We start from the raw sequence: 21,974 nt of genomic DNA, 5'->3' as shown, positions 1-21,974 counted from the left end.
TCATTTCTCATCACAATCCCACTCTAATTGAGATTCTTCTTCATCATTTAATTTTCACGAGCAAATCCAATTTACATCGGAAAAAATGTCGGGTCGTGGAAAGGGAGGAAAGGGTTTGGGGAAAGGAGGAGCGAAGCGTCACAGGAAGGTTCTGAGAGACAACATCCAAGGAATCACCAAGCCGGCGATTCGGAGGCTGGCTCGTAGAGGTGGAGTCAAGCGTATCAGTGGTCTGATCTACGAGGAGACACGTGGCGTCCTCAAGATCTTTTTGGAGAACGTTATCCGTGACGCCGTCACATACACCGAGCACGCCAGGAGGAAGACGGTGACTGCCATGGACGTCGTTTACGCGCTCAAGAGGCAAGGCAGGACTCTCTACGGTTTCGGCGGTTAAGAATCTGTTCTGCTTCGAGTTTGTGTTTCTCCTTTTCTGGGTTCTCTGAATTAGGCGTATTATTCTAGAAATTTCTGATCAAATCATGTTCTACTTAGCGTTTTCGTTATATGTAATTACGCCTTATCTTTTGTTTTAGTGATTTGTTGTCATTGTAATCCACGATTAAGTACAAGTTTCTGGAGAAGTATAATCGAATCTCATTTCAGTAATCAGCTTTGTGTTTCATCCATTAGTCCAGATTTACTCTTATTTGACCTAATTTAGATTGTTTTCTCCATTTACGATTGGGAATTTTGCGCCTGGTTGCCTAAATGAGATAAATCAGGTCACTATCGTTGTATGTAGTGATTGGTTCAACGACGTAGCAGCTGATGGAAAATAAAATTAAACCGAAACGAACCAGTACATATTTCGCTTAAGAGACTGATTAAGCAAATTTTTTTTTTTTTTTGGTCGAAAACTGATTAAGCAAGTTTGTGACAACTTCAGAATCTAGTCTCAAACCCTATGAAGCTATTCGAGTTCATAAATCTGGACTTTCTTTGATTGTTTACTTAATGAAAATCCCAGTCTAATCGTTAATCATGTACAGAAGAAAAGCTTCACCAGCTAATCGTTAATCAGCTTCTAATTAGTAATCTTTTCGTTTTTCTGGAAATTAATCATCTCTTACCGTCCTTCCGATTTCACCAGCTGCGAGAAAACTTTACTCATGGAAACACCTGAAAGATCATCAACACTCGACTCTTCATCTTCAAACCGTCCCTCTCTGTCTACACCAACGTTAACGCTCGTGTCTCCCTGGTTGTTGTAATCACTGAACCGTAAAGGTAACTCACCGATCATGTTCGTGCTGTTATCTTCTTCTGTATCACCATCAACGACTGTTTCTTGCAGCTGCAAAGCATACTCAAGATTCCACAACACATCTCCCATCGATGGCCTATCCACTCCATAATCAGCTAAACATTTCTCCCCTGTTTCACCAAACTTCCTGAGCGAATCAGGTCTGATTTTACCCCGCAACGACTCATCGATGACATGTTCCAGCTGTCCTTTCTTCTGCCATTTCATCGACCACTCCGCTAGATTCACCATCTCTCTAGGAAGCGTCGGGTCTATAACGGGTCTCGCGCAGAGAACCTCGAACATCACGACTCCGAATGAGTAAACGTCTGATTTCTCTGTGAGCTGTTGCCTTCTGAAGTATTCAGGATCGAGATAGCCAAAGCTTCCTTTGACAGCAGTACTCACATGAGTCTGATCGATCTCTGGTCCGGTCTTAGACAGCCCAAAGTCTGCAACTTTAGCCATGAGACTCGCGTCCAGCAATATGTTAGCGGATTTCACGTCTCTGTGAATCACGGGTTTCGAGTCACCTGTGTGGAGATAATGCAATCCTCTAGCTGCTCCAATACATATCTCAAGCCGTTCTTTCCAACTCAAGCTAGGAAGACCAGAGCCGTAGAGATGACTCCTCAACGTTCCCTTCTCCATGTATTCGTAAATCAGAATCATCTCGTTGTTCTCGTCGCAGTAACCGATCAGAGAAACCAAATGTCGATGACGAAACTGAGACAGCATCTCGATTTCTGTCCTGAACTCTGCAAGTCCTTGCTGAGACTTGGGGTTCCCTCTTTTAACAGCGACTTTAGTGCCATCTTGAAGCTCTCCTCTGTACACTTTACCAAAACCGCCGACTCCGATCTCGCGGCTCTGATCAAAGCTATTCGTGGCCTCTTTAACCGCTACCAAAGGGATTCGGTAGCTGGAATTGGAAGCTATGCTAGTTATTGTAGTTCCATTTGAGTCTGAAGCTGTTCCACTGGTACACAAAGGAATCCAAGTCTTTGAGTCACCATCTTGGCCTCGTCCTCGTTTCTTGAACAGCAAAAAGAAACCTCCAAAAACAACTAAAGCAAGCAAAGAACCAACCGTTGCACCAACGATCATACCAACATTCTTCTTTGTCGTTGAACTCGAAACACCAGCTGGCAAAAACGTCCCGGTACTAAGCTGACCCTTGGAGTTATTCATCTTCATGATCTCTAATCCGTTTAGAATCGCAGTAGGGTAATCCGAGTGAACAGTCGATGGACCAATGCTCACACGGATTCTATTAGTGCTTTTTGCTGATCCCGTGACATAATCCATCACGTATGCACCAGCCAAAGTGTTGGATAAATAAGAGCTCAGATCAAGATTCTCGACACCCATCATTGAGTCGACATAAAGATTGAAGTAGAGCTGGTTTAGAGCTTTGCTCACAATATCGCAGAAATGAAACCGGAGAAAGTACTGAAAGCCCGTGTCAACGTCGAATTCCCACGTCACGTTGAAATTGCTAGACGGATTATCCGCAGAATTCATCTCGGTGCAAGTACCATAAACAGTTCTTGGAGCAGTATCCTCTGTAGCAAAACCGGGAACATAATCAACACTTGCAATCTTAGACACACTCTTAACTAGATTCTTCTCGACTAGAAACTCCGAATCGGGCTCCCAAATTCTCGAAAGAGTATCGTTAGAAGGCGTAACACGCGGACCGCCCATGTTGACTCTATGAACCGTCTCAAGAGCTTGCAATGACAATCCTTGAAACCTCCCGGGACGACCTGCGAGTGAAGGATCACCATTGAGCAATGTATCAGGAACCGATACAACCTCGAGGGCGTTCACAAAGGCAAACGAATTGCCCGAGGGAGTAAACGTGAGCTCGAGAATATCCGTGGCTACATTTAGAGAGTATTCCTTCATAACTCTTGACTTCGTAGTGAAGTCACTCAAGAGAACATGTGTCTGCGAAGAAACTGAGAATTTGGCTGACCCCATTTCGAAGTTTAGGTATTGAAATGGACTGAAATGGAGACGAATCCAGTGTCGGCCTCGAGCGACGGAGAATGTGTACTTGGAGATTCCGGTGAAGATTCTCGCCGTCTGGTAAATATCTGAAACCGAATTGCGATTGCTCGCGGCGAGGATTTCACTGGGAGATTTAAGGAGGTTTGAGGTAAGCTTATCAGAGATGAATACTCGACCAGTTACAGTGACATTGGTGGGCGATCCACAGTTGATGAGGTAATTGTTCACAGGTACGTATCCATGGCAGAGGCAGATTAAGCAAGAAATCGATGAAACCCATGTAAAAAATCCAAACTTTTCACCACCCATCCTCAAAAAACCTGGAAATTTTAAACAATTCCGCGGAAAAACAGATAATCTATTAGCTAGATTCAAGGGGTACGGTATGAGCAAAGTTAGGGCTTTGTTTAAGCAAAGATGACAACTTTCTCAAATCAACAGGGAGAATTTTTCCGTAACGGACTGATAAAATTGAACAGCAAAAGAACAATATTTACCTTTAAGACAAGAAATCCAAGAAAAATAATTGTTTCATGGAAGGTAAAAGTAGCTGAGCATCAGCTGATGGATTGATCTCCAGATTTTTGGGTTTTGGTTTCTTAGAAACTGTGTTTGGAGCTTAACACATGTTCCAATAGAGAAGAGACTGATAACAAGAGATAGATTTTCTTGTGAACTCAGCAAACATGAAGCTGTATATATAAAATAAAAAAGAATATATTTTATTATAATTTACGTAGTTGTATAGTTACGAAGGAATTGAAGTTGCCTAAAAAGAAGACGAAGAAATTGAATTGAATTGTCAGTATGATTTTTATGATGGCTAAGAAAGTATGGAAGAAGACGATATTTGCCATAAAAGTTTTTACCAGAAAAAAAAGTTGCAGAAAACGTAAGTCAGTAAGTGAGTGGGTATGTTACATTACCGCATTTAATGTCTCAAGAAAACATTACTTTTAACTTTTTCTCCTCCACAACAATACTATTTATGTTGATTACATATCGTTTTGTCTGCATAGTCACCCTATAAGTCAACACTTTACGATAAAGTTCACAGAATTATGACATATTTCATATGATATAATATACTTTATATTACGTACGATATATGATATGATATCTTCCATATTTATCTAAGATTTAATATATTTTCTGTTCTCTCTCTATCTTTTTTTTTTTAAGTTTAGCCTAGACTTATAGAAATGTTTCTCTTAGTATTAATAAAGATTAAATGTGTTCATATCAAGCATTTATATTATTTTGTTTTTAGAAAAACAAAAATAAAGGTAGTGGATGCTTGAACAGTTGAACGAAAGTCGGCATATTTTGTTAATATTCTGAAGAATATGTAGTACCAAACTGCCGACTGTATTTATGAAATATGATGTAAGCACATGATCGGTTTCTGTTCATGCTTCAGTAATAGATTCTCATGAAAATACTCTATATTCTATGTTTCTTCTGTTGGAAATGGATAACGTTCTTTAACAGAAAAAAAGAAAAGAAATGGATAACGTTCATCTCAAGTTTTTGTGTTAATTAGAAAAACTCATATGTCAAAGATCTAAAACCTTCTCGATAAACAATAAATGGAATGACGACATTAAGTCATTAACCACCCCACTATTCATCTACGTGGAACATGACATCAAATATAGTTAATTTGAAAAGAATGATAAGATCCCACTATATTGATCCAAACACCGATAAAATGATCCCACCAAATATTTTCCTTGCGAGTTGGGAATTTATAATACAAATCTTAAATATCAACCTAAAAACACACCTGTGGTGGACCTGTTTTGCCGACGAAAAAAAAGATACCTTTAGTTCGGACACTGGAAAGTGGACACAACAATATTACAGATTTGTTTCAACTTGAAAGGCCTGGCTAATTTGATGGCTTTTTTTTTGTTTGTTAATTTTTTTGTAAAGATGAGTTACAAGACCCAAGTTTTGATCTGGAATTAGACAGTGATTTAAGAGGACTGGAGTGTCAACCGTTATTTCGTATTTGGCTGTGTTGTCATATAACCATGCATGTAATCTAAAACGCAATGCAGAATACCCAGGATGAAGATAGTTTTATCATCGAGTTAATTGGGTATTTCTAATATTTGATCAAAAAAAAAAAAATCTTTTACCAAAAAAAAAAAAAACCTTTTTAAAATGGTTTGAAGTAATGTTGATTTTTTTTTTAAAAAAACAAGTGTCTGAGCTAAGTTAGACATGACACTAAACATTTCGTCTAAATATAAATGATAATTCTGGTCCCAAAAAACAAATTATCTTGAAAAATACTGTTGGGTTTTGGCAAACTTTGATAAGCTTTGTCTAGTATGATTGAATTGCATTGAATGGACGTAATTTTCATTATCCTTAAACATCTAACGTCTTTTTCATATAGGTGGATGAGTTGGTTTGTTTACTAAATATAACATACATATGCTATTAGCATTCAAAAACGACAGTCCTAATTATGATTGTAATATCTTTAGCAAATATTTAAACCTTCGTTTAATCGAGTAACACACATCTCGTCGTTTGTACTTTTGTTTTATATCTAACACCGCGGTTTGCATTAACGCTTGGATTTAACGTACTTCACTTTTATTAAACGCACTCAACATCAAGTCATCAACAATTCATATGATTTTTTGTATTTCACAGTTCCGGCATGAAATCGTAAATTTATAATTTTGAATTAGAATTATGAATCCACAAAAAAAATGATATGTGCTTCCTTTTAAATATTCAAATATTGCTAATTTTGTGAGAATATTTTGGTTTTCTTTTGGGATCAAATTTGGATGCAATTAGTTTGGATATCCAAAGGTAAATTATCAATTTGCCAAACGAACAACAATACAAATTATGTAAATGCACCTAGCCACCTAACGGAATAATCTGTTTATGATCTTAAAGTTGAGAACTTAAGATTCTTAACTAACTTGAAAGTTTAACAAAAAAAATGGCTTGTTCAACTGGGCCCAAACATTGGTCCGAAATTAAGGATTCGAGCTTCTCTTACAGAAACACTCTTACTTATATAGAGGGTCTCGTGGGACCCGTCGTGACCTTCTGATAGTTCCCTCCAACACCAATCATTCGGCCCAAAAAATAATTCTTTTTTTTCTTTTATTTTATAAATATTTTTCGATCCCATTTCTAAATCTTGCTCGTTCTCGTTCCTATATCCGTTTTCGATTTAGGGCACCAACCTCTGAAACAATTAAAATCAAAATCTCCGCACGAAAACTCCATAAATCTTCTTCTTCCTCCCCTTCGGATTCTCAATCTTCTCTTTGATTGATATCAGGGTTTTGCGAATTGGGCAGTGCTATCCTCTTCCTCCTCTGTACGCACCCTTCTCCTCTTACTGTCAGTGTGAACACAAAGCTCGCGATTTTAGGGTTTTCGGAGCTCAGTTTTGTTATTCTACTATTGAAATTACATCGCGCTAGTTTAATTTAGGGTCTGGTTTTGCTCGGTCTGTTCTACAGCAGTGGAATTACGCTTGCGATTGATTGATTAATTTATTGGATCCTCGTGATTTTTTATAGTTTGACATTTGTTTATGGTTCTGAATCTTTTCCCCTACTTCTGATTTCCTGCTTGATGTTTATTTCATGTTTGCTAATTTATTATCTCCCCGTGGATGTATTTACATGCGCGTGTGTAGCCGATCTTCTTATCTCTTGATGAACAGTATGTAGTCATACAATAAATTCCTCTGGTGCTCCACCATGCTTGTTAAGATTTATGTTTAGTTTTGTTTCCTGTGTTAGTTATCTTTTTGTTTGTTTGAATTTTGTCTGCTTTGTTGAACTTTTCCTTCTTAGGCTATTAATTCGTGTGCTTGTGTATTCCCTCTCAGATTGTAGGCGTTTCGCGTCTTGTCTCCGAATGATATATTGTCTCACGTGATTGTCAGTTCGTGCAATGTCAAACCTTCATGTATCGTAACCCCTTTTCTCCCTAATCATTTATATAGTTTTGATGTCCTTAGGACATCGTTTGCTTAACTGTGTATTCTTATATGAACTCATGTGTATGCAGTCATCTCTCAATGGTTCAGCTTCGAATTTACCTGATGGGTCGGGCAGATCTTTTGCTGCTTCCTATTCTGGACAATCTGGTGCACCGTCTCCCGCTTTTCATCACACTGGTGGGTGTGATACTTATCATGACACCTATGTATATTTTGCTCTGTTCTGCACCTATGAAGAAGGTTCTTCGTTTTTCTTCATGCAGGAAACCTTCAGGGGCTTCATAATATACATGGGAGCTATAACGTCGGGAACATGCAAGGTACACTTACATCAAGAAACTCAAGTATGAATAGTATACCATCTGCTGGGGTTCAACAACCTAATGGGAGTTTTTCCAGTGGAAGATTTGCTTCAAATAATCTACCTGCTCTCTCTCAGGTGCATGTGGTGTGAAATTTTTTTGAAAACAACTTCTCTTGTTTTTAATCTATGTCTCACATTATGCGACTATTGTTTTGTAGTTGTCTCATGGCAGCTCTCATGGGCATTCGGGAATCCCAAATAGAGGAGGTATTAATGTTGTTGGCAACCCTGGGTTTAGTAGTAACGCAAATGGAGTTGGCGGTTCTATTCCTGGGATTCTCTCCACATCTGCAGGACTCAGTAATCGGAATAGTGTTCCAGGGATGGGAAATCTCTCCCAGTTGTTGGGAAATGCAGGTCCTCGAATAACAAATTCAATGGGAAATATGGTTGGTGGAGGTAACTTGGGAAGGAATATTAGCTCTGGTGGATTGTCGATTCCTGGTCTTTCTTCACGACTAAATTTGGCAGCTAATAGCGGATCAGGATTAAATGTTCAGGGACAGAACCGAATGCTGGGTGGAGTACTTCCTCAAGGTATATATGATTTATCTAGTTGTTTCCATTTTCTGTCTTTGTGGTTCTTTTGCCCATAAGTTGATACAATATATCATTGTCTGTGAAACAGAACATAAATTTAGCTACATGGAGGACATAGTTTTTTACTTTTGTGATTATGGGGTCTTCCGTATAGTATTTAGGAAGTGCTGTTGAAATTAAGTATACAAATTAGTTTTCTTAATAACAACTTAAAATAAGTTGTTGTTTAAGGAAGTATTATATCAGTAGTTAAACCTGTTTTGCAGACTCATGTGGGTACGATTAAATATAGAGAAAGCAGACATTGTTTTCAGCTCACATACTATGGGATTGTATGGAGCTTTTAAGACGAGCTTGTTTACGTTTCACTTTACAATCTCATTTATGTAAACATGCAATAAGCTAGCAGATGCTGTATGTGGATATAGAAGTAAAAATCTGATTGTAAAACTATATGGTATAGGATCTCAAGTCATGTCTATGCTGGGGAACTCCTATCATAGTGGTGGCGGCCCACTTTCGCAGAACCATGTTCAGTCAGTTAACAATATGATGCTCAGTGATCATTCTAACGACAGCTCTCTTTTTGACATCAACAACGATTTTCCCCAGCTGACAAGCCGCCCTGGTTCTGCTGGTGGCACTCAAGGACAACTGGGTAGTCAATTTATCTGATGATCTTTTTAAATTTGTGTAATTATAAAAGACGTATTTGGAAAATTAATCCATTTTCATGTCTTGTTCCCTCATACTCTTGTTGTGGGTTTTGTAGGCTCTTTGAGAAAACAAGGCTTAGGAGTTCCAATTGTCCAACAAAACCAGGAGTTCAGCATCCAAAATGAAGACTTTCCAGCTCTACCTGGATATAAAGGTGCTGGTCAGTTATTGTCTATAACTTTGTATTGTATCGTGCATAAAGTTGTGTGCTGCATATGTTGTGTGCGCAAAGTGAGGTATATCTTCTCTAGTTTCCCCTATTGTGAAAAGTTTCCTCCTTTGCTATTCTCCAAAATCATGAAAGCGCATTTCTAGATGTTCTAAATACTAGGAAGCTTAGATATTTCTTAACTGCCTTCAAATTATATCTTATTGCAGAAGAAAGATGATAAGATGTTTCCTACATATGTATATCTAAATGCTATAAGCTAAACCTGCTGGATCATTCACAAGCGTAGTAGATTTTTTGCAGGTGGTAATTCTGATTATCCGATGGATTTGCATCAGAAAGAACAACTCCATGACAATGCTATGTCAATGATGCACTCTCAAAACTTTTCTGTAAGCTTTTTTGACTGTTTCGTAATTAAGAAAATGTTAGTCCGCTTTTTCTATTGATTTGGATATTTGATGGGGTAATTTATGTTTTGATACTTCAAATTTGTAGATGGCTAGATCTGGTGGTTTCAACCTGGGGGGAACATATCCATCACATCGCCCACAACAACAGCCACAACATACTTCATCTGTGAGTGGCAGTCTCTCGTATCCGTATCTGTTATTAAACCAGGACGTTCCTCAATTTGCATATCTCAAATCTATACTTATCATGAACCCTTATTTTGATACCAGACTGGTGGACTACAGGGTCTTGGCTTGAGACCTCTAAGCTCTCCCAGTGCTGTTTCCAGTAACAGTTATGACCAGCTTATTCAGCAGTATCAGCAGCATCAAAATCAATCCCAGTTTCCTGTGCAACAAATGTCATCGATCAACCAGTTTAGAGATTCTGAGATGAAATCGGCACAGTCAGAGGCAGATCCATTTTGCTTGCTTGGCTTGTTAGACGTACTAAACAGGAACAACCCTGAATTGGCCTCTCTTGCTCTTGGCATCGACTTAACAACGCTAGGGTTAGATTTGAATTCAACTGGTAATCTCTACAAGACATTTGCTTCCCCTTGGACCAATGAACCGGCAAAGACTGATGTCGAGTTCACAGTACCCAATTGTTACTACGCCACACCACCTCCGCCTCTAACTGTAAGTTTCCTCTGATATTTTGATGTAGCACGACCAGTGTACTCTCTCAGCCGTTTTCTCGATTTTGTTAAAACATGTGTTATTATTTCCCTTGGTTGCAGCGAGCAATTTTCAAAAGGTTCTCCTACGAGTTATTGTTCTACACATTTTACAGGTCTGTAAAGAGAACATCATTGAACATCCCTTTTGCCAACTCATGAATCATCTTTGTCCAATTTAACACATTACTTTAATTTATTGTTCCAGTATGCCAAAAGACGAAGCACAGCTACACGCAGCAGATGAACTGTATGTTTTTCCTTCTCTACCACGATCTTGATCATTCGTTTACTTTGCTCTCGTTGGCTGAGGTTTTTGAGTTTGATATCTTGCAGTTACGAACGAGGTTGGTTTTACCACAAGGAACATAGATTATGGTTCTTCAGAGTTGGGGAACCTTTGGTCAGGACAGCTGTATATGAAAGAGGAACATACGAATGCCTCGACCCAAACTCGTTCAAAACAGTCAGAAAGGTAAATCAAACGATTAATGCAGGAACATATGTAGTTTTTGATACTTGAATTTGCAGTGTATGAATGGTGATGCTTATTGCAGGAGCATTTGGTTGTCCAGTACGAGCACATGGAAAAGAGACCAAGCTTGATGCAGCATTGACTTCACGTAGGTTTGTTCAATTAGTAGCATCTTTACAGTGTAAAGCTTTTTCTTTCTCTTTTTCTTCATGCAAGCTCCATTGTTTAGAAACCAAACCATCTTACAATTTCAATTTTTAACCTCAAATTTCCGCCATAAAAGGTAACTTAAGTTAAATTTCTTGTTCTTTTCCTTTGTCTTTTGATAAATGATCTTTATTTCTGTGATCTTTTGATTAATTTAGGTTTCCTTTTTTAGCATCCTGGTTTAGTAATTGGTGTCTGTAAACCAAAACGTGGCTTAGTTCTGGTATATTTTCAGACGAAATCCATGAAAATATTGTTTAGTGTAAAGTATGCTACGAACTACTTTGATTTTTCTTTTTGGCAATTTTTTTTTGTAATCAAAATGTTCAACATTATTTTCGATAATCACATTAGCATTTAGCACCTTTAATGTTGTATTCCAATGGTGATACAAGAATGTAAAACTTTTTTTTATTGTTGTTAACAAATGGTAAGAGATCTAATGGTCTAAGCCAAATGGTAAACATTAGACGCATTAGTACACTAAGCCAAATGGGCCTTTATCATTGAAGATTATCTTCACTGAGCCCGTATAAAAAGGGAGAGAACTAACAAAAAACGGCACGTCGTTTATGTGTCAACCCAGGACTGCACGTCGTCTCGTTGCAACAACCGAAACTTCTTGAAATGCCAAGAAAAACCTGGTCACTTTAAAGACTCTAGAAAAGAAACGAAGGTTTTAGTCTTTTTTAGAAAAAGAGCAGTCTCTATAATTCAAGAAACTCGAAGAACGTTCTCTCTTCATCCTCTACTTCCTTATATATATAGGACTCCATATGACCTCAAAATCAGATCAAAGCAGCAAGAAAATCAAGAATCAAAGCGAAGCAAACGTTCAAGTGATCACTTAGAAAAGCAGTAAAGATGTCTCTCATTCCAAGCATTTTCGGAGGAAGAAGATCAAACGTTTTCGATCCTTTCTCGCTAGACGCGTGGGATCCATTGGAAGGATTCTTCACGCCTTCTTCTGCGTTAGCAAACGCATCCGCTTCAACCGCTCGTGACGTGGCAGCGTTTACAAACGCTAGAGTGGACTGGAAGGAGACGCCGGAGACACACGTGTTCAAAGCGGATCTACCGGGGCTTAAGAAGGAAGAAGTGAAGGTCGAGGTTGAAGACAAGAACATACTTCAGATTAGCGGAGAGAGGAGCAGAGAGAACGAAGAGAAGAACGACACGTGGCACCGTGTGGAGAGGTCTAGTGGCAAGTTTATGAGGAGGTTTAGGTTGCCGGAGAATGCGAAGATGGAAGAAGTGAAGGCGACAATGGAGAACGGTGTGCTTACGATTATGGTTCCAAAAGCGCCGGAGAAGAAACCTGAAGTCAAGTCCATTGATATCTCTGGCTAATTCATTGTCGATGAAGGTCAAGTCTTCTATTTGGTGTGTGTGTTTATGCAATAAAAAGCTTGTTTGCTTAAAAGTTTGTGTATCATTTGGTTTGGTCTTTGTTGTGTTGTGAAATTGTGGCTTTTCCTTTGAAATCATGAATGTAAGATCTTATTGTAATGAATAAACGAATGTTTCTATAATCCATCACATTATCAATTCTTAAAGATCAAGAGAAACGATCAAAACGAGAGTACCTGGCACTGCATCAGAACCTTATTAATGTTCCTTTTTAAGAAACTGGAATAAAGAAGATGTAAAAGATATGACCAAAAAAAGCAGCAGCAGAAGATGTATAAGCCTTGATATGGTCATTTGACTTATTTTCCTTGCTAAATTTCAGAAAATCATCAGCCTAATGGAATAGGCTTAAAGTTAAGATGGGCTCATAAAGCAAATGTAAGATGCTGAAAAATTTAGTATTAGGCACGCTGAATATTTATGAGTCCTTTAGCTTCCATAGTTACTAAACATACAATTTTATTTTCAGAAAATATATATGAGTACCAATATGGTGACCATATATGGTTTAGAAATGAAGCGACTAGATGATAAGAAAGAAGATGGCTGAAACGAACGTCGGATTGGTATGGTGACTGAGAAAGCGGTTTAGCTTCCAACACCACAAATAAGAGTACCAATAACCCCACAAGGAGATATGAACCAATATTGTGAGTTTGTTCTAAACGGTAATCTATAAATCTTATACTTTTATAAGTTAACTTTCTAGCAATATAATTTTCTTGGATTAGTAAATGTTTGAAATTTTGAGGCTGTTCTATATTTTATGGGTATTCCATAATGATCGAGCACTTTGCCGCCTTTTCTAACCTTAGTTGAATAAAACGAAGCATGTTAAAGATTGAATAAACTGAAAATGTAAAATCATGTTGCAAGTTTTAACGCGTTTGATTATTGTTTAATGTGACAACTCCTTATCACATCAAACAATAAGGGAGATGTATTGTGGATTTCTATCAAGATTTGGTGTCATTTGAGGATCGTTAGTTGTTAAGCCAAGATTGTTTGGTAAACCAAACGACTACTCTTTTTCAAAGTTTTAGTCACTAAACCAAAATGATCAGTTTTTGAACCATCTAAACCATTTCAACAGTAAAGATTTATCAAAAATCAGATTGGTTTTTAATCGACTAGTAATGTGCCAATGTGATATTCCTAAGGTCTAGGCAGAAAATTTATGTGAGATAAAGCTATAAAAAGTAGGCGTAATAAACGCAACACAAATAATTTTAAACATGCCACATTATGAGGAGATTAGATTCTTTTATGTTTGTTTACAATTATAACGTGAGGTTGCGTATCCCAAATCACCTAATAAAAAGCATTAATGAGTACATGGTAAGATTCGATATCGTTTTCAACCTTTCAGTTTGTTAAAAAAATTATTGTAATAAAGCTTCGTATTTAATTATTCGGTAAGCAAATTGCCTTTGAATTTGTTATTTTGATTGTATCATAATTGTGTGAACTCTCTTACCAACGTTGGAGTTATATACCACCAAAATCACATTTCTCACAAGACTGATAGTTACTTCTATTTGTCTTTTGCGTATGTGTCTTTGTGGTATATAAAATCTTCAATCGTTGGAAATAATCATCGTATTTTCATTTGTCGTTGATAATTAAAGTTCCAAAAAGAATCGAATAAAACAAGGGAGAATTCAATCAATAATTTAACATATCTGTACACGTAACAGAGAAAGAGATACGATACGATCATGCATCACTGTAGGCACTTTAACCCCACACACCACCATTAAAAAAAAAACTAAATATCACGAGATTCTCATTCAATGGCTACGTCCTCCCCGAGATTTACCCGTAGTCGTCGAACCGGTTCCGGATCCGGAACCGGATCCTTTTGTCGATACACTCCCTGACCCTCTGCTTCCAAAGTAAAGATCTGAGAGGTAATTTCCTATATCTTCAGGGGTATATCTGACACTAAACCCGTTAAACGTATCTCCTACCAAACCGACCCGGTTTATCTCGTAGAACTCGGTGCAAACCAGCATGAGTTTCTGACTCAACGAGATTTTGATCTGGTCCCTTAGTTTCGGGTCGGGTATGACCCACGATATCTGTTTCCGGTACGACGCCTCGAACTCATCGTTGAATCGGGTGAATAACTCTCTAGCCTCCTCCGGCGAGATTTCCTCCGCCGGGTTTTCCGGTAATGACGTCAGCACTTTCCCCCATGCGAGCTTCTCGAACTTATCCGCGTACTGGTTCACCTTCGCCTCGTGCCTCGCCAGCCAATCGTCGCCGAGAAGGAGCTTCAGGTTCGACGATCGGACCTTAACGACGACGTATTGAAGATTGTTGGTGAGGAAGAGGTAAGAAAGAGCGACGTCTTTGTACGGCTGAGCTTTGCCGTCGATTTTGCAGAGCGTGAGGAGAATCACCCATGCGATTCGTACGGAGACCGGAGACGAGTACAAATCCTGCGGATGAGCTTCGTCGCCGCCGCTGATGAACAAGGAATCCGGCAACGGAGACGGCACACTTAGCTTCCAGTTCTCGAAGATGGCGGCGATCGATTCGCTGTAATCGGCGAGGAAGGAGAGGTAATTCATGACGTAACGCGTGAGAGGGTGAACGCCGCCGCCGATTATCGGCGTTTTGGAGGTTTCTTTCTGAATCGCCGACTCGAAATCCGTCATCATCGACCTCGCCGCCTCGCCGAGCCTGGCTAGCGAGTTGATCACCTGAGACCTAACGGCGGCGGCTGAATCGAAGTAGAAAATCGATTCGATCTCCACGAAGAGATTCGCGAGAGACTCGTACATGTCCAGGAACCGGAACATCTTCTCCGGTGTTAATTTCTTGATCTTCCCGGCGTTTTCCGGGAAAGCAAAGAGGGTTAAAGCTCCTTCTTGAGTGATATCGGTGAAAGAGGATTCGACTATGTTAGTGGAGGAGGAGAAAACATGGTCAGCGAGAATCCTCTCGCCGAAGAAGAGAGACCGAACCGCTAATTTCACAGCTCGTAGCCACGATTTGATCTTCGATTCGAGAACCTCCCAATCCATCTTCTGAATCTGGTGCAGAGTAAATCTCTCCACCGCCAAATTGTGAAGCGTCTCGTCCACAATCGATCTCCGTACGGATTTGTAAACCGTGACGCATTCCTTTGCGTATCCCGTGGAAATCATACAATCCGCAATCATCTTGAGATCGTCCATGGCGTCGCTATCTCCGCCGGAGAATCTATGATCGTCGGCGTTCTCCTCGTAAGTGCTTTCGTCTTCCGAGTCGGAGACGCTTGTCGCGGTGGAAGTACTGAATCTGGAAGATCGGTAAGACCGTACGGAGACGGACTCCGGATCCAGATACTCCCGGTTCGCATTCAACACGCGGTGAAACTCGGATTCGAGAAGCTTCATCGCCGATTGCATCAGATTCTGCGCGAAGACGAGCTTCTCAGACGACGGATTAACGGAAACCAGACGGTGCATCGTGCTCTGTAGATGTTTAACGGCTAGAACGAACTCCTCCGCTTCACGACGGCTGTTGGTGGAAAAGAGGAATTCGTCGGAAGAAGAAGAAGAAGAAGAAGTCCATTTGGATATGACGGTGTTGATGTTGCTCATACATTCCTGAACAGCTGATTCGGCGAGAGATTGGTGAGCTGGTTGTTTCTCCGGCGGAGGAGGAGATGATCGGAACAAATGCTTCCCCATTTTTTTTAATTTCCAAACTCTGTTCTGTGTTTGCTCTCTGTTTTCTGTGTTTGCTAAATATTTGTGTGAAGAAGGTACTTTTGTTTTTTGTTGAGTAACAAAAAATGAAATTAAAAGCTTCTGGTTTGTTTTGTTTTGTTTGTAATAATGGCGAGAAGCGGATAAGAGGACGAGGGTAGAGGAAGAGCTATATATATAAAGTATTATTCAAATGACATGTATGTGTATGTATATACGTACGTATAGACATGTGGAGGAGAAATGTTCATTAGTCAAACGCGGTGTCAAATACGACGTGACATTGGTAAAGTCAGACCAATAGGGTTAGTTTAGTCAAATCCTGACGAAGTATTACATTTATTGCCTTTCATCTGCAGCTGTTAATTTTGCTTATTTACCGTTTCCAAATAGGACTACTAAATATTAACTCGTAATTTTATTCATTGAATGCACCGAAAAAGATCACACAAAAATGAATGCATTACAATTTTATGGATTTGTATTAATGAATGTTAGGAGTACGAAAGATGTCAATTCAAAATGTTTATTAACTGAAATTCGTGGCTCCTTTTTCTCAGTAAAAACAATAAACAACTAGTAGTTGAATTCGAGGAATATAAAATAAAACTAGCTAGATTCCATTTTAACACTGACGTCGGCAGGTTATAAAACATATCATAAGTGGTGATTGCCAATTCTTGGAAACTAAATCAGAGGGACAGCAAAATTTGGTAGGATACGAGCTATATTATATTAATGTTGGTCCGTCTGTTTTTTATTTGGTAAGGTAATTAATTTTGTTAACGACTATAACGAACCGAAAACGATTTATTTGAAAAGAAAATGCAACTGTTAATTAGCTTTATAACAATACACCTGTTAGTTCTATCAAACAACTAGTGGTTTGATATTTTGGGAAACCAAGATTGTGAGGAAGGTTCCCTTTCCCGCTTTCTTTGAGTTGAAGTTTGCGTTTGCGTCCTGCCGCCACAAAAATGAAATCCACAGTTTTCAAAAGATGTTCAAAGATCCTAAAATTGCCAGAATACGACTACTATGAAACAACAGTTTTCTCCATTTCTAAATCATGCTTATAATTGATTGGGTCAAGATAGAATACAATACAAAATTGTCCACCCAAAACCATTTGAGTATACATTTTTCGTCAAATGTCAAATATAAATCTTACTAATTAAATATTGTATTAAACTCAATAAATACTCTTGATTAAGAGACCTTTATTTCGAAATTAAGAATATATAGCTTCAACATTTTAATATATGCTATTGCCAGAGTTCAAATTCTTCTACGTTATAATTTTAACTATGGCTAGTCATTGTTAATGTTTCAAATAACAACATGAATGTTTTATTCTTTTTACATGATCTGAAAATTATTATGGAGATTTAACTCAATATTTTCCGATTTGGGGATTATCAGCGCAGTGGAAGGAGTTGTCTTATAACTTTTTCAGATATATACACATATGTCTAAGAAATTTCATGAAATGATATAAAATGACAGTACTAATCAACCGACAATCCTTTTAACTAAAAAAGAAATCAACCGACAATCGAATGAAACAGAAGTTAAACAAGTCAGTGTGATCTATACATATGTAATTATATGTTTGAAGTATTCATGCCCATTATTTTATATTTCTGAGTTAGTTACCAGCTAATGGGAAAATCGTCAAACACAAATACTTTAATTTTCTCTTGTCGTGGAAATTTAAAATAATTCAAAAAACAGTAAAAGACGGTGAAAAAGGTAGGAGAATCTAAAGTTGATTCAATAAGTAGGTAACAACTAACAAGTGAGCCAAGTGGAACTTACAGACGAATGAAAAAAGCTAAAGTTCCCATGCATGCATTTCAAAAACAATTACGTATGGTCCTCATTCTCCATGGCCCCTAGGGATTCGGAGTAGACACGACTCGAGAGCCGACACACTTGCTTTCTTTCTTTTTAGAGCACTTAGTTTCCCTTTTTGTCGTTGATCAAATTATAAATTATAGTACCACCATAAAATTGAGTTTTTGACCTTCCAAAGTTGACCGCTTATTTACAGATCCATCCAAATAACTTGTTGTGGATGTTGGATAAGTCCATCGAATTGGATATTGGTCCAAGGTGTGAATTTTGAACCTTTCGTTTTGACGTCTTCTTATGTTTACGAATCAATAACTTCATTAGGAAACTGTGTTCTCGGTCTTTTATCCAACAAAAAAAAAGAACGTCGTCGGTCTTTTAGTGTTTTAAAAACACTGTTTTTGTTTCATTTTCGGTTATGATAAGAAAAAAGTAGTCGTATACATTTCGATTGCACACGTTGATTATTATTTTGTCAGTTCCAGGCAAAAAATTATAGACAGTTTTGAACAATAAAATTATAAACAGTTTAACCAGCTAACGTATGACTGATTACCCTTGACAGCAAAATTGTGAAAGGAAACTTCTCAAAGATCATCTCTTCGTTTGAAGTATTCACGTATCTGTAGAAATCAGGAATACTCCACCTAATATTTATATAAGACTGAGAGTACTCATCGGCGTCATCGTCTTTAAAAACATTTAAGAGAGAAGACCTTATTAATGATGTCTGCTTGTCTAGTTGTTTACTAGATCAACTCTTCTCCCTTTCGTCTCTGAATCATTCTTCTGATGATGACCAGGTATATTTTCTTACTGCTATATTTCGAATTTAACTTTGAAGAATATTAAAATGTCCAAATCTAGAAATACAAAATATGTAATCTTAGAAGCAAAAAAAAAAAAATTTCCAAAAAAAGGTCTGGCTGTTGGGAATCAGTCTGATATGATCACATTGCTACATCAGATGTCATCGAAATACATATGTATATATAATCTTACAAGAGATCCAACAAAATCAAATAAACAAATGATGAAAAAAAAAAATACAGAGAGTCTATATAAATCCTAATCTCAATTCCCTAACGACTCGTTTTTGTTTTTGTTTTTGTTTTGAGGGTTATATCAAGAGGAAGAAAACAAAACCTCTAAATGGTTTTAAAGGTTAACTCTTAAGAGCCCTCAGGCTTTTCAAACTGCGGAAGTTCTGGAGGCGGCGGTTGCATTTGTGATTTTTTGTTGTTGTTCAGTAAGTTTTTCGCGTATAAAGACCCGAAAACGATGACCTGATGGAATGAACTTGGTGTTAGTCAAAAGAATCAAAAGTATGACGTATAGTTCTTGGAGTGCCTAAGGTTTTTTCACGGATTTCAATGGTTCAAGCTCAAAAAAAAAGATGTATAAGGATCGAAGATATACCGATCCGATGCATTGCTCCCAGCTAAGAGGATGAGAGAACCAAATGCACGAGAGCATGATGCTTGCAAGCTTCAGTAAGACCGATTATTCGGGTTAGAAACGGATTGTGTTAGTTATTGAGACCGGATATAGATCGGGCTTGTTGTTTTACCTGTCTCGTCGTCATGATTGCAGCGAATGTTAGAGCACCAAATGTCCTAATGGTGTAAGAAATGAAGAACTGGCTCGCTGTTGCAACCTGCACATTAGTCTCTGGTAAGGTCGCGCGAATTTAAGAGACAAGAAAGGAAAATTGTATTATGAGATGTCGTCATCGAAGCTTTTCTAAATCATTAGGATCATGGATATGTTTGTACATACTAGACTCAAATTTATTTTCATGAATTATGTTGTCTTGTGGACCCCTGAGACTACAAAAACGTAATAAGACTAATTTGGACGAAACATGATATTGTAATAACTTAAGCAGAAGATTAGAGGGAACTTAAACTTACTGTGGAAAGCAGAGCGATGTCGAGTAAACAATCTCTATGGCGAGTAACAAAATCTACAGCTAGTAGTAAATGGCCTTGCAATATAAGTCCTACAGATATAAGATTCACAGAATATGATAAGCAAAGAGAATGACTGACTAGAATATAATCTTCTTTTTGAGGGTCTAAGCACTGAGGTTTATGCTTAAAAATGAATTCTAAATAAAAGAAACACGGAATACGGTCAGAAACAGAGGAAGCTTAGAAAAAAGCTGCGACTAATTACATGTTAATATTACTAACATAGGACACAGCTCCAGCCTAGTAATCATCAGCTTAAGCTTAAATGAGGTGTCGTTGCAGAGGTCTAACAGTCAAAATAAATAGAGCTCATCTATTATAACCACACACAAAAAAAAGATGCAATTTTTACAGTAAAGATAGCAGCAACAAGTAAGATTCTCACCAGTGAAACTCAGGACACAAGAACAAAGTGTTGTGTAGAATATTTGGTTATGTATCTCCATATTATATCCTTTAAAAAGTTTGTCTTGGAATGTGCTTGTAAATCCATCAAACCTATTAGATAGTCAATTACCAAATACACAATCATGATTCATGACTCGTGGAGTAGTAACAACAACGTATCGAGATTCATATCTTAAAACCAAACAAAAAAATCTCAGTATAATAGGAAAAAACAGTGAAACTAGAAATACAGATACACATACCCAAGATACCCAGCCATAAGGGAAACACCCCAAACAGTATTTTCCCTTCCTTTATTGTATGGACTAATATCATCTCCTGCCTACAGCTCAGATTTACAGAAACAAACATCAGTAAATCTTACATTGGTGCTCATGGTAATTGTGATATTCTAACTAACCAAAAACTTAAATGATTGGGTAAGAGTATAGAGCAGTTTTATACCGGAAAAAGAATAAACACAGAGCAGCCAAGGGTCACAAGAAAAGCAACTAAATAGTCAAAGCCTTTATACTTCTTCTGCATAATGAGTGTTCCCCATACCTATACAGAGCACAGAGATTTGAACACGGCGATGCTAAACTCAAATGCATCTATTACCAAAAAAAGAATGTTGCAACTTACCATTACTGGTATCATTTTTGCACATTTTGCAAGTGTTTGGACTGGGAAGCTCACATACTTGAGAGCCTGGAGGCATTTACAGATGTTGAAATCAGTAGTTAGGAAAGCAGACATACTAAGTTCGTAAATTAAGAGTGGAGGTGAAAGATGAAACCCTACCTCATATTGGCATGTAGTGGTTAAGATGTTAGTCACGGATATAAGGCAATATTTGTAAACCGGAGCTACAGGATCCAAAACTTTCTTGCTTGCCTACAAATTAAAAAAAAAAAAAAAAAACAAATAGGGTTCTTAAATCACCAAGTATGAATACAAACACAAGTTGTGGTTTTTGCTGGTTTACCAGTAAAGCACAAGCAGAGACAGCTGATGTAGTGAGCCGATTGCAGAAAACCAGAAACAAAGAATGCTTAAAGAACTCCTTGTTCAATCCATAAGGAACTCTCATTATCTTCTCCTGCAAATTACAACCAAAATATAAAAAAGAAAAGAAATTTCTAATCTTTAACCAAAGTTCCAAATAAAATAAACAGAAATTGAATGTACCACGAAAAGAAAACAGACCTGAAGAACACCATAGATGACAAGAGTAGACATAATGCCGGAAACGGCGAATACACCTTTCCATAATTTGTTCTCCTTCACTCCGTTTACTGTTTCCGTCTCAGACATGGCTCATCCACCTCTCAATATCTTCGCTTCTGTCTGCGAAAGATCAAACCTTAGCTCAAATTAACCAGACGAATCACAAAACACAAAGCTCCGAACCCGATTCGTTTGTGTAAGCGTGCGAAACTACGGTAACTACACCTACGAGGCGACGAAGCTCAGAGATTTCACAATCTCAATCGAGAAACGTATATGAAAAAAGGGCCGATCTAGTGGAATCGAAGAAATATCTCTCTAACTCTGAAAACAAGATCGCCGGAAGAAATTCCCCGGCGACTCTCCGACAAGATCCGGTTTGCTCCACCGTCCTCTCCTTTCCTTGTAGTCTTTTACCTTTTTTTTTAAGTTCAGTTCGTTGGGGTTTTCTAAGGATCCGCCACGTCAGCACTCGAAAATACGCATGCTTGAAACCAAATGGGTCAAAGGTCAAAACCTTCCTGTTTAGTTAGAGGTTTCTGTTTAAAGGAGTTCGAAGATT

General features: G+C 38.1%; 6 protein-coding genes and 1 non-coding gene across 10 annotated transcripts; 3 read left to right on the top strand and 4 right to left on the bottom strand.

The window, feature by feature from the left end:
• Positions 1-609, top strand: LOC18019333 (histone H4). Its single transcript, XM_006400865.2, has one exon. It carries the CDS (start codon positions 86-88, stop codon positions 395-397), a length of 312 nt encoding a protein of 103 aa, XP_006400928.1. The 5' UTR covers positions 1-85; the 3' UTR covers positions 398-609.
• Positions 610-873: 264 nt separating this feature from the next.
• LOC18019332 (probable receptor-like protein kinase At5g59700) lies at positions 874-4,079 on the bottom strand. The gene is made up of 2 exons (XM_006400864.2): positions 3,760-4,079; positions 874-3,582 (listed from the first exon to the last, which is right to left on the bottom strand). The coding sequence occupies exon 2, from the start codon at positions 3,569-3,571 to the stop codon at positions 1,070-1,072; it is 2,502 nt and encodes an 833-aa protein (XP_006400927.1). The 5' UTR covers positions 3,572-3,582; positions 3,760-4,079; the 3' UTR covers positions 874-1,069.
• A 2,367-nt stretch (positions 4,080-6,446) lies between these two features.
• LOC18019331 (probable NOT transcription complex subunit VIP2) lies at positions 6,447-10,950 on the top strand. Its single transcript, XM_006400863.2, has 14 exons — positions 6,447-6,620; positions 7,140-7,219; positions 7,322-7,430; positions 7,517-7,692; positions 7,776-8,154; positions 8,621-8,815; positions 8,930-9,028; positions 9,347-9,435; positions 9,542-9,622; positions 9,727-10,137; positions 10,239-10,291; positions 10,384-10,425; positions 10,512-10,650; positions 10,733-10,950. The coding sequence occupies exons 2-14, from the start codon at positions 7,205-7,207 to the stop codon at positions 10,790-10,792; spliced, it is 1,848 nt and encodes a 615-aa protein (XP_006400926.1). The 5' UTR covers positions 6,447-6,620; positions 7,140-7,204; the 3' UTR covers positions 10,793-10,950.
• Positions 7,350-7,430, bottom strand: LOC112086998. Its single transcript, XR_002899847.1, has one exon. It is a non-coding gene; the product is annotated as a small nucleolar RNA snoR35 (small nucleolar RNA).
• Positions 10,951-11,721: 771 nt separating the features above from the next.
• LOC18017315 (18.1 kDa class I heat shock protein) lies at positions 11,722-12,230 on the top strand. Its single transcript, XM_006400862.2, has one exon. The coding sequence runs from the start codon at positions 11,722-11,724 to the stop codon at positions 12,205-12,207; it is 486 nt and encodes a 161-aa protein (XP_006400925.1). The 3' UTR covers positions 12,208-12,230.
• A 1,682-nt stretch (positions 12,231-13,912) lies between these two features.
• LOC18017314 (exocyst complex component EXO70H1) lies at positions 13,913-16,114 on the bottom strand. The gene has a single exon (XM_006400861.2). It carries the CDS (start codon positions 15,948-15,950, stop codon positions 14,058-14,060), a length of 1,893 nt encoding a protein of 630 aa, XP_006400924.1. The 5' UTR covers positions 15,951-16,114; the 3' UTR covers positions 13,913-14,057.
• Positions 16,115-18,757: 2,643 nt separating this feature from the next.
• Positions 18,758-21,811, bottom strand: LOC18017313 (UDP-galactose/UDP-glucose transporter 5B). Of its 4 annotated transcripts, none has more exons than XM_024156322.1 (12): positions 21,596-21,811; positions 21,392-21,532; positions 21,171-21,284; positions 20,987-21,079; positions 20,828-20,893; positions 20,648-20,746; positions 20,446-20,525; positions 20,181-20,293; positions 19,736-19,824; positions 19,393-19,479; positions 19,242-19,310; positions 18,758-19,108 (listed from the first exon to the last, which is right to left on the bottom strand). In XM_024156322.1, the coding sequence occupies exons 2-12, from the start codon at positions 21,497-21,499 to the stop codon at positions 18,995-18,997; spliced, it is 1,032 nt and encodes a 343-aa protein (XP_024012090.1). In that variant the 5' UTR covers positions 21,500-21,532; positions 21,596-21,811; the 3' UTR covers positions 18,758-18,994. The 4 variants fall into 4 exon arrangements, with proteins under 4 accessions (XP_024012090.1, XP_006400923.1, XP_024012092.1 ...); XM_006400860.2 differs by having other exon boundaries at positions 21,638-21,811; XM_024156324.1 differs by having other exon boundaries at positions 21,392-21,528; positions 21,638-21,811.
• Positions 21,812-21,974: the final 163 nt, after the last annotated feature.

This window comes from Eutrema salsugineum, unplaced genomic scaffold, assembly GCF_000478725.1.
Source record: "Eutrema salsugineum unplaced genomic scaffold, Eutsalg1_0 scaffold_2, whole genome shotgun sequence".
In the NCBI taxonomy this organism is placed as follows: Eukaryota; Viridiplantae; Streptophyta; class Magnoliopsida; order Brassicales; family Brassicaceae; genus Eutrema; species Eutrema salsugineum.
This window is presented reverse-complemented; position numbering and strand designations above follow the sequence as displayed.

Excerpts from the sequence above, each read along its gene's own strand:
- LOC18019333 (XM_006400865.2), top strand. The coding sequence starts at position 86 with ATGTCGGGTCGTGGAAAGGGAGGAAAGGGTTTGGGGAAAGGAGGAGCG.
- LOC18019332 (XM_006400864.2), bottom strand. The coding sequence starts at position 3,571 with ATGGGTGGTGAAAAGTTTGGATTTTTTACATGGGTTTCATCGATTTCT.
- LOC18019331 (XM_006400863.2), top strand. Across the intron at positions 8,816-8,929 it reads TGGCACTCAAGGACAACTGG|GCTCTTTGAGAAAACAAGGC; the intron begins GTAGTCAATTTA and ends TGGGTTTTGTAG. Across the intron at positions 10,651-10,732 it reads CGTTCAAAACAGTCAGAAAG|GAGCATTTGGTTGTCCAGTA; the intron begins GTAAATCAAACG and ends TGCTTATTGCAG.
- LOC18017315 (XM_006400862.2), top strand. The coding sequence starts at position 11,722 with ATGTCTCTCATTCCAAGCATTTTCGGAGGAAGAAGATCAAACGTTTTC.
- LOC18017314 (XM_006400861.2), bottom strand. The coding sequence starts at position 15,950 with ATGGGGAAGCATTTGTTCCGATCATCTCCTCCTCCGCCGGAGAAACAA.
- LOC18017313 (XM_024156322.1), bottom strand. The coding sequence starts at position 21,499 with ATGTCTGAGACGGAAACAGTAAACGGAGTGAAGGAGAACAAATTATGG. Across the intron at positions 20,294-20,445 it reads CTTATGGCTGGGTATCTTGG|GTTTGATGGATTTACAAGCA; the intron begins GTATGTGTATCT and ends ACTATCTAATAG. Across the intron at positions 19,480-19,735 it reads ACATCGCTCTGCTTTCCACA|GTTGCAACAGCGAGCCAGTT; the intron begins GTAAGTTTAAGT and ends ACTAATGTGCAG.